The 19,440-nt window shown below is 42.8% G+C and overlaps 1 protein-coding gene across 1 annotated transcript in view; it reads left to right on the top strand.

The window, feature by feature from the left end:
- The first annotated feature begins 702 nt into the window (after window positions 1-702).
- fndc4a (fibronectin type III domain containing 4a) overlaps window positions 703-19,440 on the top strand; it is a 30,045-nt gene continuing 11,307 nt past the window's right edge. Inside the window, exons 1-3 of the mRNA XM_030404381.1 lie at window positions 703-1,363; window positions 12,723-12,838; window positions 14,296-14,500. Of these exons, the coding sequence (XP_030260241.1) occupies window positions 1,288-1,363; window positions 12,723-12,838; window positions 14,296-14,500 (397 nt within the window). The 5' untranslated portion in view covers window positions 703-1,287. The remainder of the gene's footprint in view (window positions 1,364-12,722; window positions 12,839-14,295; window positions 14,501-19,440) is intronic.

Genomic DNA, 19,440 nt, shown 5'->3' with positions numbered 1-19,440 from the left:
GTTTCAAAGGGGGGGTGGGCGCACAGGAGTTATTTTTGCTCTTTTGCTGTAGTTATAAACTCATATTTCGACATCCACCCATCCTCTGATTCATAACCAGAAGCCTATTTGATAATTAGTCTCCCACATATCTGATGCCCCCTTCGCAAGCTGCAGTGCGTGCGGGCAGATCCCCTGCGCAAGACCAGCAATCTGCCATGGAAGGCTTGTCCCATGAGGCAACGCACTCAGCTTATCGACATGATGCATCTCCCCTGATAAGACGTGGGAAGGGGCCGCGCGGTGGTGACGGGTGGCTGCCGCTGCTGCTGTGTAGAGGAGACAGAGGGCAAGAGTTGAATACAACACCCTTTAGTGCTAGTTTGATGAGCAAAGTAGAGCAGTGTCATTGAACGCAACACTGACATCTCACAGTCCAACTCACCTTAAATGTGACACATGTGAGCTTCTGGCATTGCTGCTGAAATATTAAAGCAGGTGGAGGAGGAGGTGCAGTGTGAGTGGTGGCTGTGGCTCCATCTCATGGCACGTGGGAAGATTAATCATGCTACACTAAAAAAAAAAAAAAAAAAAAAAGGAAGAAGCTAAGTGCTGCACAGGGTCCTTATAGGCTACTTCAGGGGCGTGCTGCCGGAAAAGGACCGCAGGATGACCAATCCCCCCCCCCCCCTCCATGTTTGAATAAACACCAGTCGGGAATGAGCCGGTGAGCAGTGAGCTCCAGTGTGAGAACTTAGGAAGAAAAAAAAAAAAAAAAAAAAAAGGCGCTGCCCATGGTGCTGAAACGCCCCACGGTGTCCCCTCAGTCTGTGAGGGGACGGACACCGACGAGCCTGTGAGCAAGCGTCGCCTTCTTTCTCCTTCTTTCTCTCCTCATGTGAGCCCAGCAGGCGCGATGGGAAGTCACCAGTTCCAGCCGCCAGACGCGTGAGAAGAAAAAAAACCCCCCCACAAAAACAGACGGGACATGGAAGGACTTGTGGATTTAAAACCCCCTAAATGACCGTCTGGACGTCGACAGTAAAAAGAAAAAAAAAAGAATGTTTACCGTTTTTTTTGCCGCGTACTTTACCTGCTCGTCTCTCAACTGACCGGCTCGAGTCCGCGATTCGTTCAGTTCATTTCGTTCATTCATGAAAAGGGATTTTTTTTTTTTTCACCCCCAACACGTTCAACGATGAACTGCTGTGATTTAGTTGCCCTTCAAGCGTAGGACGTCTGCGTGTTTTGTTTTTTTTTAATTTTATATTTTTAACCCGAAGAAGAGCAGCCACAGACGAGAGAGACATGGCTCGCCTGCTTGTTTTGGTCAACTCCGTGGTCCTGTTGCTTTTTGGCAGCGACGTGTTCCTGGTGGGAGCGAGTAAGTACGAGTCAAAATCAATCAATCCACTGTGCACTTTTGCAGCCCTGTTAAAAACGCTTCCGTGCACCGTGGCGATGCGTTTACTGTCACCCCCCTCTGTGCACTCACTCACTGTCTTTCGGATCACAATACCAGCATGTGCCAAAGTGATCAGACTGATCGATTATCCAGTAGAAAGGAAATAGTTCCCCAAATGTTTTGATGATGCATTCATCGTTTCGGTCGTTTTTCAGTTTCTCAAGTTAAACATTTGCCGGTTTTCCTTCTAAATTCTAATTCTAATTATGTCTTTTCATTTTAAAGATGTCACTTTAGGCTCTGGGAAACTGTGATGACCTTTTTTTTTCATGATCGTCTGACATTTCATGCACTTAAAAGATGAATCAGTAATGAAAGTGAATGTGGCTGCAGCCCTAGTGTATGTACAAAATAGGTTGTTATACCTGTCTTTACAATCTTTTATAAGAGCAAGACAGTGTCTATTCAAAACATCCTTCGTCTTCACCATGTAAATTCATATTTATATAATAGCATTAACAATAACCTTGACAGTTTTCCCCTAGTTGTGCATTTGATTTAACACATTTCACAGCATCAATTTCCTACAGAGCTGCCCTACTGCCACATTCCCAGCCTTTTCCCCCTTTGTGTCATCTCTCTTGGAAGGCACTTCTTTTGAAATCATGGCACGATGTGACTTATTTAAAAAGAAAAAAAAAAAAAAACTCTGACTGGATGCCAAAATACACATTCTGCCGCTCGCTTGTCCAAATTAATGTGCCACAAGAGCACCAGCTGCAGAGCCAGCGCTGCCTTCAGTCAGATTAGATGTGGGCGAAATCACCTGTGGTTATGAGGTCTTGTTAAAACGATCAGTTTCACCTTCTTTCCGTTGCAACTTTAAGACTTCAATGTATGAATCTGCACTGTTTCTCTAATAGATATCTTCTCCATCTCCCCCCCTCTGCATGCATCTTAAAGTATCTCTGCCTCTTTATCTACCTGTCTACCTCTATCACTTCCTCCCCTCGCTCGCCTCTCCCGGGAACCGAGTCCTACATGCGATAGCGCCTGGAGAAGAATCAGATTGGCACTTCACCGTCTCCGTGGGTGTGTGTGCTTGCGTGCCTGATACAGATATTAAGAGCTTTTTGTCATGCTCTCGCGCTGACATGTGAAACGCAAGAGCGGGTCTGATCTCGGCGGAGTTGTGAACGCGGGGCTGTCAGCGGCGGGGTGTGGGGGAGAAGCTACTGTTGGAATAATGAACATGGCACTCATAAATATAAATTTGGCTGTTGCAATGAGCTTCAAAGTAAACGAAAAAGAAATGTTGGGTTCATTACCGCCAGCCCCTATGCACGCCGCGAGACTGTGGGATTTCGCTGTGACGCGTCATCCGGAGGAAAGGTCTGATTGGATTAAGTCTCATTTGGTTTCGTGTCGAGGTTGTCCATGAAAATTTCAACAGCCCAACAAAGGATGGGCTGTTCAGCGAACAGTCTCTAAAAGGTAATAGAATTAATGGAACTGCCTTGATTATTTTAAAAGCGAGGCCGGACGGGGAATGCTAGCACATAATGAAGCCTGTGTTTCTTTCATCTCGCACACTGAAATCAGCTCTCGAAGCTTTTCACTCGTCCATTGAGGGAGCTTTTCATCGTGAGTCATGATTACACAATAGAGCTGCACAATATGGTAAAAAAACAAACAAACAAAAAAAAAACATAGTAGACATGATTCACAATAAATGGGAATAAATCATTTTTGCATTTTTTTTCCACTAAAAAAACTATTAAAATCACGATTGTGTGACATTTGTTGGGGTCTGTACCAAAACAAACATGTCGTCTTCACGTCTGGAGAACAAGATTTGTAGGCCAGGGCACATCTGCTGCACTACACTGTGACGCTGTTCTGGCACATATTCCAACTTTTATCACAATATCGCAGCTTCTGTGATTCGGATGCTGTCCATATTGTGATTTCGATAATATTTTGATTAATCATGCAGGGCATTTACACAATAATCAACATAGTTTGCACATTTCTACTCCCAGCATCAGTTCTTGATGTGTCCCTCCAATGTAGTGGTATGAAGAGCAACATAAATCAGTGGGCGTATGTGACATGTTCGTTAGCGAGCTTTATTTTGAAGGTCTAACAGGGTGTTGCATATTTCAGATTATTGCTGACGGACCACGGAGCCCTCACGTGCAAAACTGACACTGGAGTGGTCATCTTTTGAAGCTTTAAGGCCGCTGACCAATCCGCCGTGTTTGGCGAGTTTGAAGTGAGAACATGCTGAAATGGCACAGGACTTAAAGCTGGGTTTTGTGAGATTGTAGAAAGAAGTAAAAAAGCAGAAATGACATTTTGAACTAGATTAAGTCAAGTCAGCGCTGGGCTTTCAATATCACATTGTCATTGAGAAAAAAAAAATCCAGTATGAGTAGCCTTTCCAAGTCAAACAGAAGATGTTTTTTTCTCGGTCCAAACAGACGAGCAGTACTCAGATGTGCAGCCATATTTACATTCAGATGGACTGAAAACAAACGTGCTAGAAGAACTAATCCTGCATTAGGCCTCACCATCGCTTTAGGCAGTAAGCAGACGTGTAATTTATTGGATTGATTTGGATGGCCAGGCTCATATCATTCTTCAAATTGGCAATCTGCTGTTCATAAACCCGGTGACACATTCTTGACAAATAACCGTTATGTGTTAGAGCTGAATCCATCAGACTGAGGAGCCAATGTTTGCTCGTGTCGTCATAATTTAATCGGCTGTCGCATGGCAGACAGTTTGCAGATACACAGACGGCGTAACAGCGGCATGTGGGAAGAACTTTTATATCAGAATTTCGTACAGTAGCTCACACTTGTTGGTGTCTTGTTGAGACGCCTGTAGCAACCAGTCAACACCCAATGGAGCCAATAAGATTAATGCAACAACCTGTTCATAAATCTGCTCCTACGCGTCAGCGCATGCCAGCCTTCACAGATTTGGGATGATGAAGTCATGTTAGCTTGTGGCTGAAAAGCTTCGGGGTTTGGCCGGTGATTACGTTAACCTTAGCCTTGCACCCGGTTCCCATCTGGTCCCACTGCTGTATCACAGCCTCTCAGTCTGTGAGAGAGAAGACAGAGTGTACCGACAGGAGGAAACAGTAAGTGCCCCCGCTGTAGGGAGGCTTTAAAATGTATAGGAAAAGGCTGAGGATTTAGCCACACGTGGCTGGACAAGTCCTTCCATCTGTGTCCAGATGCACTGTTGTTGCTGCACTGCATATATACGGGTGGCAAAGATAAGATAAGATAAAATCACTTCTCCTGTGTAGCATCAAATGTGAAAGACAGGCAGGATCTCAGTTCCAAGATGAAACAAGAAAACAGTCTTCAAAAGGTAATACGGGGGCAGTGAGGGAGTGCTGCGACTGAGTTAAACCAGCATGACATTGCTTAAGAGCTCCACTACCAGGCAATTTGCAACACGGAGGCCGGCGAGCAGCTGTGTGACAACCTCCTGCTGGGCACAGGAGAACATTTAGACTTCCCACGACTGGGTTTGAAACACATCCAGACGAAGCCGTTTGAACATTGGCTGGGCGACGTGTCAAAATTCGAGCCGCCTGTTATGAGTTACTGCCTTTATGTAAAAGACGTCGGTGAATACATTATCTATATCACAGGGGACTGAGGCATTATTAGCATTAGGGAGGGATTACACTACAAGCAGCCCTTCAAACTGTCACGAGCTTCAAGGTAATTGGGAGTGAAGTATGATCGATAGCACGGGAGCGCAGAGCCTCAGTGCACCGCGGTGTTTTGCCTCTTAAATGTTTGATGCAATTTCAATTATGCACCTTCGGGAGTTTTATTGTGTTGTTGGTGAACTGGTGAATCAATCATTTGAAATATTCATAACTGAAGAATGAGAGCACGGCAATCATTTATGTCAAAACACAAATTGCTTGCACAGCCAAGAAGTAGCAGCTTCTGTCTCTGTCTGACATTTACTGAGTCACAGAGCACCGAGTTATAGAGATGTGTCACTTTGTCGCACCGTTAACTGTATATACGTGCACAGGCTTTTAAACCGATATCATCTTGCGAAATAATTAAAAAGAAGGAGAGCGGGTGCAAAAGTGTTAAAACAAATTACAAGGAGACGTTAATGTGCAGGGGATTTCTGATTCTAACATGAGCCTTTTAGAATAGTTCTGACAGAATTACAATGTCTCCTTTGCCTCTGGATACAGTATCTTTCCAGGCTCCCTTCTGTCAAAAAAAGTGTTTCTAATCTTGTTCTTACAGCCGGATGTTTGAGCTTCACAGTGTAGAACGATGTATATATGAAGAGTTTGACACAGATTTTTCAGAGACGGGTCTGTACGAGCGTGATTTGTGAAGTCACAAATAGTTTGGGAAACCAATCCTGGTCCAGTCATCAGCCAGACACAAGTTTCATGTGGAAAACGAGCCCTTCCAGTGCAAATACACTGAGAATGGACTTCATAGTGAACAAGCACACATCTTCGGACCAGCAGGAAAACATGTGAAAGGAAAAATATTTGCATGTTCATATATTCTGGATTTTTAATGAGATAAAAGCAATCGGAGGCTATTTAGGGATTATTCCGTCCAGAGAAGAGGTTATGTTTTCACCTGTGGTCATGTGTCTTGTTGTTGGCTTTTGCGTTATTTTATTTAAAGAACAGACAATGCACAGTAATACATATGAGCACCAGAGTCTGTCATACAAATATGCGAGATTTAGCCATACCGGCTAATTTTGTACTGCAGTCCGTGGCAGGTTGATGGCATTAAGAAAACAAATAAAAGCACAAACAAGTAGAATTACACAGCCACCACTCCGGACCATGACAGCTTTCCCTGGCAGGTTGATGGCACAGGAACACACAACACATACGGCAGCACATAAGCATATAAAAACACATACGCATTTGAATACAGACAAAAGCATCAAGCACATAAGCACAGACAAAGCAGCACATGTGCAGACAATAGCACTTGGACATAGGACATTAGTAAGACAAAGACATAATCACATTATCCCAGGTTTTGACAGCATATTTGATTTTCTAATAACCACTGTTTTATAGATTTGGAGAACGAGATGAGAGATGTGATATTCCTCAGTTCTGTGGGTGGGGTGTTCCAGGTATGTGCCGCTCCATGAGAAAAGGCTGACTCGTGTAGCTGCTCTGGTAAATTCATTAAGGGTTTGTTTAATGAATTAATTGAGTTGAGGGGGCGGCCATACTGTGAAAGTTGGTTGGCTTGTCAGCAGAATTACACAACAACTACTCAAAGGATTTCCATAAAACTTGGATGGATGACGGGTCTCAGCCCAGAATAGACTTTTGGCGTGGATCCGGGATAAAGGAAGATTACCAGGATCTTTTTAATCAGTGTCCCAAACATTGCAAGAGTGTATTTTTGACTTATTTATTAATTACCCAGGGAATAATGCATGGATCAGGTATTTTTAGGTGGCTGCTATTTAAGAGTGAGTACAATTTAATCGGATTTAGTAGGTACGGGTGCTCTAAAATTTTGAGTGATGCAGGTCTATTGAGTTTGATATCGGATTAGGCTTGATTGAATTAAAAGGGGACTGTTGGGCCTTAACGGAAGTATGCGCTCGACTGAGTTCCATTCTAGTTCATGCCAGGCGCCTGAGTAAGGTGCCATTTTAATGTATATGTGTGGAGGAGATCCTTAAGGGCCTTAAAACTGTAACTTAAATTGGAGCTCCTGGGTGCAGAGATGGCATTTGTATTTGCTTAAGAGTGCGATTGGTAAATAACCCACATCAGGTGCAACCAAGAATAACAAAAAAGGCAGGTTTGTTGCATTTTTACATTGGCTACGCATTTCAACCTCAATGCTTTTCGTCATGCAGCATCAAACTAAACACAGAAATGGAAATGGTAAAAATGGACATGACATGTCGTCTGTCATACTGAGGCTGTAAATCCGACAGGTGATGTGATAATTTTCCACTCCAGCTCAATTTTCTTTTTCCCGTTTAATCAGTGTGTCACGGTTATCCAAGGTTGCCTATGATCGAAAGGCTCCACGGGCTATTTAATCGCGATAAATAAAATCTTGATGTTGGACCATAAAACACATCTCCGGTGAATCTCTTCTCTTATGCTGTGAATATACAGCAACCATTAAACAAACTGTACATAAATCAGGACGTATTGCACAATTGTGCTACGCAAGCAAATATAGAGGACAAAATATATGATGCCACGGACGCACCTCGCTCTGACAAATTCAAACTGGGCTCCTTTCCACGTGGCTGGCCTTCCATTCAGAGATCCACCTGCACTTTCACTATCTCCCCGTGCACTTCGGTTAGATACGGAGTAGCTAATGTGCAGGGCTTTGGCTGTATTCGCTATGATTCATCCTGGCAGTGCGCCCACATCCCAAGAGGGTCTTACCATTTGTTTGCACTGACACACGCCTCGGGCCGCTTTGACCTATTGCTGTTTGATTTCAGATCTTACGTAACCCATTCTGTGGAGTGGGGCTTACTCAGGACATGTGGCCGGCAACAAATATTTAAAGTATTCACAATGACACCTACTACTGCAGAGGGGAACATCAAACAAGCTGGAAGGGAAAACCGGGAAGAGGATTGGACTATTGGACTCCATATCAATGCAAATATTTGCATTGGAAAATCACCTCATCTGTTGTCTAGCCAACAGTGAATAAATATCTAAGACAAAAGTAATTTTATGTCATGACCTTCTTATATTCATTGAAGGAATACAGTAATGTTAGTAGTTTCCATTTGTGTTCTACAGTCCAGAAAGGCACCTTACTCAGGAGCCTCAAGTAGAAAACATACTTGTCCTGCTCAACCGTGTGCGATAAAAACATCATATAGGAAGAGGGCACTTATACATTAGTGATGATTCATGGCCCACTTCAACTGAACCGTCACTCGCTCCATCACCAGTAAATGACCCGCGGAAAGTGCATCACAGTTGCTGGCTGCTTTTTGATGCCCACGTGTGGCTATCTGTAACCCCCATTACCCAAAGGACAACGAGCTCAAAGAGAAATGAACGTGTCACGTGGCGGATAAACGTTGCAGAGTCTGAAGAGTGCGCGCGCTGTACGGCACGCGCTGATGGCAATTTAGGCTTGATAGTGTTAGTGCCATCATTACAAAAACAAATGAAGATCCCTGTTGTTGTTTTGGCACAGTGTGCGGATGCAATAATGGAAGCTTCGGTGCGGATTGTGAAATGTGAGCTGCTCATTGTGAGAGTTTCAGGATGAGATATAAAGGGAAGAAATGAAATCCTGGTAAGTCAAGGCCAAATGCAACATCTGAAGCGGGATTTCAGCCAGTTAAGCAGAGTTTCCACTGCGGGGAACTTTCCCTAGGTACTTGGAACCTTTGGGGGATCTTGACACATTTCCGCTGCAGGGACAAGGGTCTAAATTAAGTTTTAGGGACATTACTTGACCCCTAAAAAGTTCCTGCCCAGAGGCCAAAGTCCTTTTAGCCGTGTCGTGCCACTCGGCGATGGCCCCAGGCAGTTGCTTCGGGCTAACAAGACCAGGCCTCCATTTAAATGCATGGGAGCCAGAACTTATCTTTCAGTGGTCACAGAGACATTAAAACTGCACATATCAAATCACATGTCAGAAAAGTTTAAAAAGTTTGGTGACTTTTCCCCAAAATAAGCTTTAAAATGCTTTCCAAAACACAGGTTGTACCTCTGTCTGCATGCGCACTATTTCACAACACCAACTTCTTTCATGGATCAGTCCTAAATGCCTAGACGCCATCAGCCTATCCCAACAGGGCACTTAAACAAAAGTGAGTTTAATGTCTTATTTTTGAATAACCTCATCGCTCTTAGTTATCCTGTGCATTAACATGATATCTTCCGCTTCCATCCGTGTTGGGAAGTCCATCTGCACCATTGCCTTTAAACTATCATTAATCTCAACTGTGCACTCACATCAGTATAGAACATGATCGGCTAATGCTGATGAAGGTTCTCAGTCGTCCGGGTGATGGTAGTTCTAAGTGCTGTATCGTGGGCAACTGGATGTGTTTCAGTTTCTTGAAGACGCTTCACCTCTCATCCCTCAGATCTAACTAACTGGACGGGAACAGGATTTTAAAATATGTGTGGGAGTGTCCTTACAGAGGCGTTAAAAGCTCACAAGTGTCCTTAACAACTCTGTAAGGACACTCCCACACATAGTTTAAAAAGCCTGCATCTCCCCTCCAGTTAGTTAGAACTGAAGGAGCTTCTTGGATGAGATGATTGGCTAATATGAATTTAATCAGGCGCAAACAGACATGTAACAACAAACCATCGCTGGGCCTTCGACGATGGATTCATTTGCCCAATATTCGCGGGTCTTGTATGACTCATTCACCATCCAATCAAGATCAAGGACAGTGTATACTTTATATGACTTGCCCTCCCTCTTAACCTATTGTACCTCTACCTTAACACATTGCAGCACCTACTTCCATAAATAAGCTCTTCATTAAGTGGATAGATTGAGACAGCCGTAACCTCCTGACCTCTTGATACCAGTGATACCGACCACCAAGCCTACTCTGCTCCCCGCTCTCTACGCAGTCGCAACCTTAATTTCCTCTCTATTGCGGGCTAAGCATTAGTCTGGCCTCTTGTTCATCTCATGTGCTGCCCTCCGCAAAACCAATCTCAGAGCGTGTCATGAGCCCGAGGAACCGAGCACCGTGCCTGCGTTCGACCTTGACCCCCCCCCTCCCCCCCCCTGTGGTTCATAATGCCGAGAGAGGGAGACTGATAGCCTCCCCTGACCCGAGGGTCTTGAGATCTGCCTCAATGTCACCCTTTGCACCGAACACAGAGGCCATCAGTGATTGTCTCCGAGATAAAATAAGCAGAAGTGCAAGAAGCGAACGCGACAGCAAGAGAGGGAGAGATAAAAGGGCAGACGCGGGGAGATAAGAGTAGAGAGATGTGAGGGACCGATATAGAATGGGGCAAATCATTTGAAATAGCTCCCAATTTCATCATTTTGTCTTTCATCTTTCTCTCTCAAGTGCACTTTTTGGATGAATTATTGTCCTTGTAGAGCACAGTGGGCTGTCATTTCATGACAACTGTGTTATGGGTTATTACGACTGTGCCCCGTGAGTTAATAACTGCTTTTGAAATACAAATTGACCGTACAACCGCCAATTAACACTCACATTGCGGTGAACTGCTACAGAAAGCTGTAAATAGCAATCTTAATACTGATACTTAAAGTGCAGCTGTGAGACTGTAGTTAGCACATCTCATTAGGCAAAGTATGTTATTCCCTTGTCTAATATACGGCATATCTATTGTCTTCTCTTTGCTATTATTTTTCACACATCTGACACCCCAAGATATTTCCACTCACTTGTCCCTTTCAACATTGCATCGGTTACTTCCTGTGACAACACACAAAGTCCATTAGACCCCACGGTAACCACAAAAGCCCTGAGGGTTGGCCTCCAGGTCCGCATCTGCTCAGCCAATCCCATCTATCCGTCTGACCTAAGCGATCGGTTCGGAGACTGTGAAGCCGTACGGCGCCCTCTATTAGATCTGTCACCCTCTGCTTCTCCTGGCTTTTTGCTTTCCCAGGCTTTTGTCCCACTTCGCAATCAATGTGTCCACCAGCAACCAAATCATGATAGATGGCTGCAGTGTGACTGGGTGAAGAAAGGTAACCCTGTCTGAGGGAGGTGGACATGAAGCGGCCACCGTGGTTATTCTAAAAAGCCCAGTCTGTCAGGGTGATGGACAAGTTGCTTAAAGGCAAGGAGGAAATATGTGACAGTTTAAACATATGGGATTTTTAGTAATTCTGCATGTTTATAATAAACTGCGAGTATGTGGTTTATAAAAAACAGCTGGTTGATGAGTTAATTGAGAGTGAACAAGAACAGAATGCAATCATTTGCAAAATAACTGCGATTACTGACAACGGTGTAACGTACTGTTCCTGAGTCCATGTAGTCATTTCCTTTATACAGTCATATGTTCCACAAAATGTGTTTGTACTGTTTTCAATTGAGTATATGTGTCACAAAGGACCAGCAAATGATCACGTTATGTTTTATTTATGTTTGAAACAGCGTCCCAGCTCTTGGCACAGGGTTCCACTTTGAAATCTGTGTTGGCCTCGACTCAAAAATAGACATTACAAATGTTGCACCAACGCCAGAAAGTTTTAATAACCTAATTTTCACTGAGACTGCCTTTGAAAACAGATGTAGTCTTGACAGTGTGTCCTGTATGTATTCTATTTGCCCAGGGACACCAAACAAATGTCCCAGTTTTGACTGAAGAGTTTGCCTAAATGTGATACGGAAATAGGACGCTGCAAGAATGAGTCCCAAAACTGTTTAGCATTTTTGCTCTTCCGACTTTTCAGTTAGATGCCTGAAATAAGGTCTGTTGTTAACACAGGCTCAGTACAGTACAACAGAGAGAGGTATTACTTGTTGTGGAAGAGGGGGTTGCTAACAAGTGAACACTGGAAAGAGGATGCTAACAAGAGGCATCAGAGGTTTTCTGGGACATAAAATGTCGTTAAGCCAAAAACTTGACTCATGGACTCATCAGTCTGTCTTTACGGGTAGACTTTGGTTGCAAACACACTCTTAAATGTTTAGTCAAGTGTTGCAGGACGCTTAGTGTTGGTATAATTTAGTTAATTCGACTGCAGTGTGGATTGTTCATCGCCTTACGTTTTCCTTTTTACTTCTTGTGATTGAATTTACGTTTTACATTAGTGGCGTTCACATGTGAGGATTATCTTGCCACAAAATGAGTGAGCATTACAAACTTGTCTTAGCCACATAGCATTTCTGCAATAATCCAAAATCCAACTGAAAAGTCCCACAGCAACACTTGCTGCAGTCGTGTGACACAGCAGTTGAGATTGCAGCCTGATGGTTTATTGGTCTGAGGACAGCGGCTCAGAAAAAAAGCGAACGGGAATGTACCAGTGAAACTAAACTCCAAATCATTCCAAAATCCACATAACGCAGGTGCGCCAAAACCACAGAAAGGTGAAATTCTGTTGCTTGTTCACATAAGATCAAACCGGTTAATGTACCATGATGATGATGGTGCTGCTGAATTTTGAGTGTACAACTCAGTTATTCACTTTTAATAAAAAAAAACAAACACCTGCAGTGCGTTCTGAGTGCTGACTTACCAGATGAGGTGTGAACACAGATGGCATGGATAATATAATATGTGAAGAAGTGGGTGGATTAACGGACCCCTCTGTTCCTGTTTCCTTTCCTCCAGACCGGCCACCAGCTCCCGTCAACGTGTCCGTCATGCACCTGCGGGCCGACTCTGCAACTGTATCCTGGGAGGTTCCGGAGGGAGACATAATAATCGGGTTCTCTATCTCGCAACAGGTAAGCTCATAACTCGTAATGTAAATCAGGGAGGACGTGGACGGGTTAGCAGGTCGGCCACAAAAAGATAAAATTGCCTCACTTTTATTCATGGCCGGAGCCATTTGTGGTTTGGCATTGAGCCTTTAATTTTGCTGGCACTCCGGCAAACCGGTAGGCAGAATGAATGAATCCATTTGCATGTTGCATTTCTTGACAGCCCGTGGAACATATTGAGCTATAATGGCTACTGGTGACAGAAGAAATATGTTACGGACAAAGAAATTATGAATTATTTAATGACTGAAGTCCACGGAGGAGCTTTTGTGAGCTCAGCAAACAGCCTCACTACGTTTCTTGAGTGTGTCCAGCATACTGAATCTTCCCGGTAGAATAAAGATGTGTTTACGTCTGGATGCATATGCTGAGGAACACCTTAAAGTTCACTTAGCATGCAGGGAGGCTGACTACACCTTGCCTTCAAGCCTCGAGTTAAGAGTAAATCCTGGCATGCTCGATTTGTCAAGAGAAAATAAGGGGATGCAGCGGGAATACACAAGAGTATGTGGAGCTGCCAAACTGCATTTTTTGGGGGATGAAAAGATCTGTTAAGGGCTTAAAATAGGAGAGCCAATGAATGCAAACACTGGGTGACTGAATGCCATATGCTGCTGTAATCACATATATTGAAACATTGTGCAGGCGTGTGAGTTTGCGCTTCACTCACACAACTGATGGGCTGCATACAACAGCCGAACGTCTCTGCTTAGGACTCTTCATCATGTTATGCAGCTGATTCTGAACACGTTTGGTTATTGCCTTGAGTGTATACGGTGGTTTAATCATTGCATTATTCACTGTTTATGGAGAGTACCAGGCTTTTTTTGTAGTCAGATCTTTCAGTCAAGAAGGACCGTAAAAACACGTAAAAAGAAGACATCTGGCCCGAAGCCACTTAAAGTGCAGATGGGCTAGAGAGCACACAAAGAAGGGAGCCCTGCATAGGAGTAATTCTCACAGCTTTGGGACTTGATTGCTCCAGAAACACTCTGAAAGGTCAAAGAAAAGACTTTGAGAGCTTGTGAATGAAGGAAACTTGCAGTCTAAGTTAATCAGAACATCCAAAATTTTTTTCAGTTTCAAGTCAGGACTCCATATGGTGAAAACAAAGCGCCAACTGCTAACATAATGAAGGACTCAGCATGTCGTTCTCCCGCACCTTGAATTTTTTTCTGGTTGGTCACCTCCGTTTCGCATTGTTGTAGCACACATAGAGCTTCATGATTGTTTTTACAACGCTGGAGGGGGAGACTTTATTAAAGCAATATTGTCCTCTCCGTCACAGAAGAGAGTGTCTTCCTTAGGGACACATTTACAGGACAGGTGTTTCTGTGTCCCCACCTTAATCAACTCATTGCCCACTGTAGTGATTATTGTATCGACTCAATGGATCAACCTCTCACTCTTTCCATCCTTAGAGGCAGGAGGGACACATGCAGAGATTCATTCGTGAGGTCAACACTACCAGCCGGTCTTGTGTTCTCTGGGACCTGGAGGAGGAGACGGACTACATAATCCAGGTCCAGTCGATCGGCCTGTACGGGGAAAGCCAAGCCAGCAAGAAGGTCCATTTTCGCACACTCAAGAAGACAGACCGCTTCCCCTCCAATAGCTCGAATCAAGGTAAGCAGCTCTGAGATATAGGTAGTGATAAATACTACTAAACTGTTGTAAAATCCTTTAAAATTACAGATATGATTGTCATTATACCTATTCTTATTGTCATCGGTAAATTGTTTAAGTCCATTTTAGGTCACAATCCATTGTTAGTCGCAATCACAATCCACAATCTAAATTTTTAAATGCCCTGTAGACTGTAGCCAGACGTGAATTGGCCTATGACTTCTCCACTTGCATCATTTAAAACACAATATTACAGGAATGATATTTACATTTTGGAACGAGCTCCTCATCTGCCATGCCATGGCTATAACTCACACTGCATTGTTTAGAATACCTCACCCAAGGCGGAGCCACCCACGTCGTCCAATCAGCATAGCCGTCTACAGCGCTCTATTTGTTTTGTTCACATGGCGCAAAACTGCAAGTCACTGGGGTTATATGATGTTTGGAAACAGAGTTAACAGGACACTATAATGTCTACGATTTACCTGAAAAGTAGAAAAGATCAATCATGATTTTAAATTGTTGCCCACATGTTAGCATGCTGACATTTGGTTAACACCACTAAACCTAAAGTAAAGCTGAGGCTGATTGGAATTTCATTAGTTCTGAGGTTATTTGGTATCTACCCAAAGTATTGGCGATAATACACATTTTTACTCACCATGGTCATTCTGTTCAATGCACCAGTTTCATGGTGATCAAACCAATAGTTTTTGAGATAATTCAGTTGAGACCAAAATGATAGATCCACCAACAGACAGACAAACATTACCAACCTTAGATTTGCACTGGGTGACACATTCCTTCATTAGCTGGACATGATCAGAGTAGCAACACTAGCAAAGACAGTCAACAAGGAACAAATGAAATGTTCACTACCCACTGAAGTGATGTGGCTCTGTTGTGTGGTTTTACAGAGCTGTAGAAATTATACAAGGTGTTGGATACGCAGGCTGTTTGTTCTGGTGTCCTCATGAGATTTGTTAATATTAACATAATTAGTAATTTAATCGCCAGGCATTCAATAAGCTCAGAATCTCTCTTCAAGTAAACAGAACGTTAGAGGTTTGTCAAAATCCAGTCTAATTGACAAGGTCACAACAGCTCACTGCAGCACTTTCTCTGACTGTGTTTATGCTGTTATGCAACATAATGCTTTGCTTTTAATTCCACAGCACACAGTACAGCCAAAGGCCTCTTTCCCCGAGGCACAGTGAGGAGCAACCCATTATGGGTGCTTTTCCTGCCGTTGTGCTAAAGCCTCTCTTGGCTGTTGAATGCTTTTAAGCACCCTGACATTGAAAATGAGGCACAGTAAATGCTAGTGCCGGCGTAAGTGCAGGTAACCTGAATCCTCCTCTCATGGCGTCCCTCTGAGGGGGGGCTCTATGTGCTCTCTTGCAGGTTTATTTTCTCCTAGACACCTATTCATTATTGACAGACTCCTCAAGCGTGGCCTCAGGAGAGCTCCTCTGAATTTATGCAACTCTATATCACTCCGGGCACCTAATCAGGATTCTGACACACACGCTAAAACACTTTCGGATTCAATGTCTGGCCTCAGCGTATGGGCTGTGGGAAATATGAAGACCGTGACCAATAGAGAATAAGTTCAGTGGCTCTCAATTTCTTACAGCACGGATGAGGAAAGAGTAAGAAAAAATAAAATGGCTTTTCTATTCTAAAAATTTGGGGTAGAGTCTCCATTTCAGGGGAAAGTCCTTTGCTAATCTGCATTAGTTCTGCCACGATTATGGGATGAGCCAAATACATTTGACATTGGTCTAAAACCCAGGCCCGACACTTCAAACATTTTTTTCCTTTTATCCTATGGCCTGGTTGAGGTTGCAAATACAGGAAGTGCTGATGCAAGTGACTCATAAATGTTGCTCTTCAGCTGACTCAGGTTTGGTACCATTAGTTAAGCTGGCAAGATCGGGGCGAAAGAGGAGGAAACGAATTCAGGCTCAAGTTCAACACAGGCGCTCTCCATTAAGCTAATTCAGGAACTGGCATTACACTCCCTCCTTGCTGCTTTACATCACACACTCACAAAATGATTTTCTGCACTTGTTTTTCTAACTTAAAAGCAATGGATTTTAGAAAGCTAACGATATCTGAACAAAGTGCTGATCATAAAAAAAGAGACTTAGGGCTGGTGCCGCACCACTTTTTGAAGAAAAAATCCACTTGCACCATTAATCAGGATTTGTAGCCCACCATGAGTCATCCAAGTGGGTCAGAAAAAACAGCCCATTCGGTGGATGAGCTTCATTTGTGGGAGTTTGTTTTTTGTAAGTGTAGAAGCAATCAGTGTCAGCTTTCCATAAATCCAATGCCCGCACTGCTGACTCCTCGTGCCCCAGATTCATAGTCCAATCTCTTCAAATGTATTTTATGTAACTCTTGTCAAGTGTATTGCTCAGCTTGTCTTTTCATGTTTCTCTGTATATTGTGTATATTTTTGTATTTTGACTCTGGTAGTGTTAGCAAATTTACTGTAGACACGGAGCACAGATCACCTGGGACAAGTCCACACATAGCAGCTATGACTAATGCTCCTTTAATAGACAGCCTATTAATATTGTGATATTTTTATCCCAGTTTCAGACAAAGACCCCGGCTGAATGATTACAGTCACAAACAGAGCAACCCAATTAACTCCTCTAGTGTGATGGAATATTATGTCACTGATGTGATCAGTAAAACAACATAAAACAGTAACACATAACCAACAGTGCTGCCTGAGGCTTCATGAAAGTTGTTTTAAAAAGTGCCACACAAGTAAAGTTCATATGAGTCTTGAGGGGATAAAAACGCATGCATGTTAACTGTTTGAAGTTTTATCTGTGTTTCTTCTGTATTTCCAGTCCTTTATAAACCACTGACAGTACGAAATATGGACAGTACTTTCAGTTCTAAAAAGTTAAGGCAATGTGAAAGTGCTTTAAACTTGCATTGTTCCTAATGTCAGCAGGGGGTGACTCCACTGGTTTCGATTGTATGTAAGCATATGAGAAAATGACCCTACTTCTAATTAGATTTATCACCCCATAAGCAGTCTCCTAGTGAGTGTATGGTCTCAGTCGCTAGTTTTAAGACTTTTTCAATACATTATGATGTTCATTTTGTAAATTACGGTCTCATTTAGAGTAAAATAGAGGGTATGATTCGGGAGTTGGCCACCTTGTAATTGACAAGATGCCACCAAGGTGTGTCTTAAGTTTTTCAGTCACATCCAATTGGAACAACTTCAAATATGGCTTAAAATATCTGGCTCCAAAAAACAACTCAAAAGGTGGTCCACAAATCAATGGCTGTCATCTAGGTGGGTGTAAACTTTGTATAAATTAAAAAAATACTACAAAGATAAGGTACAAGCGGGACACCGGTTAGCTCCCTTCTAAATTGAACACTTCTTTGCATAAGCCAGCTAATGTGGCTAACCTGCCTAATTAGAATGGCACTCAGTTGCTTTTTTAAACTCTCTCATAGATACCAGTCATGTAAATACGGCAAATTTTTTTTTTCCTCAAGCATGCAATATTGGCTGAGAGATGAATGAAAATGTCAAAAAAAAAATCCTGGATCCCAACGATCCACACCAGGAGTGAATAGGGTCTATTCTGGCATTCAAGATTTTCAGTAGTTTTTGTGCAATCATTCTGACAAACCAACCAACAAATCAACCAACAAACAAACAAGTGTTTTTCATTTTAATTCAGTGTTGGAAATCAAGGTCATTGATGGTCGTCAACACAAGAAACTAGACTTTTCTAACTGTTCTACTACATACTGCTTTGAAGCATCAATATTGATTCCTACAAGCACTGAAGATAAATTTCCTTCGTTTTCCCTTAACAAGCTTTTACCTGCTCGGAAGGGATGTTTACAATGTTTCCCTCCTACAATAACAACACATGTATTCCCCAGAAACCTTACTGCATCTTAATTTTAACATGACATTTTCTTTGTTCAGGATCGTGCCACTGACCATTGTTCCCTTAAAAGCCTTTTTAATCTAGCCTGCTCCGGCATCACTGGGCCATTTCAGAGATCCTTTGTCACAGCCAAGTGCCCTCCTATCGAAACTAAATTGATTTGCAGTGCGTACCAGGCATTCTGGAGAGCTAGAGGGATGATGCTCATGAATCAATAATGCTTTTATTTTTCTGCTCAGTGCAATTCTCTTTGATAATGTGATTACACATTAGTGCGTACGCCGCTGAATCTATACCTGGCCAGATTCAGAATCCATCTATTTCATATTAAAGCCTTTCCTGGCAAGATACAACCACCATGCGTTGCTGGAGAATTAGAATTTAAACAGGCTACCGTGGTTATTTCTTTCCCCTCAGGATCAATATGTCAATTTCAATTCCATTAGTTTCATGGAAAGCTTTGAATCAGAGTATATATTTCTGTGTTCTGCAGGCCCTTCAACAGCATATGTTGTCCTGTGGCTGGAGGAGCAGGGTTCTGGCGTTGAGACTGTATTATTGATCTATAATTATAGCAACATTTGAGTATGTGTATTTGCAAAATAAACGTGAATGTTTTCGAAGAAGTGAAACTGAATGAATTTCACAGGGGTACCATCCCAGAATGAAGAAGGGAGTTTTCTAAATAGAATACAATACTTATTTGATATTTCTGATAAAAGTGTGACAATTATGATGTTTGTTTTTTTTTATTTTTTAGCATGGATTGTGATGTCTATACGAAAACATTATATAAATCGCTCCCCTAACAAAAGACGTGAAACTGCTTAAAATGTCACCCCGCTGCCACCGAGCTGTCAAGCTGCTTCACACAGGAGAGCAGAAAGAGAATATTTTTCAAAGGATGAATGCCTTGAGCAGTCAGAGCTAACCAGGTAGGAGGTCCCCTTAGACACAATTACTGTGTGATACTTCAAAGAGATGCCAAACTGTCTG

Source organism: Sparus aurata, chromosome 22, assembly GCF_900880675.1.
Source record: "Sparus aurata chromosome 22, fSpaAur1.1, whole genome shotgun sequence".
In the NCBI taxonomy this organism is placed as follows: domain Eukaryota; kingdom Metazoa; phylum Chordata; class Actinopteri; order Spariformes; family Sparidae; genus Sparus; species Sparus aurata.
Note: the sequence above shows the minus strand (reverse complement) of the source record. Positions and strands in the feature narration are given on the sequence as shown.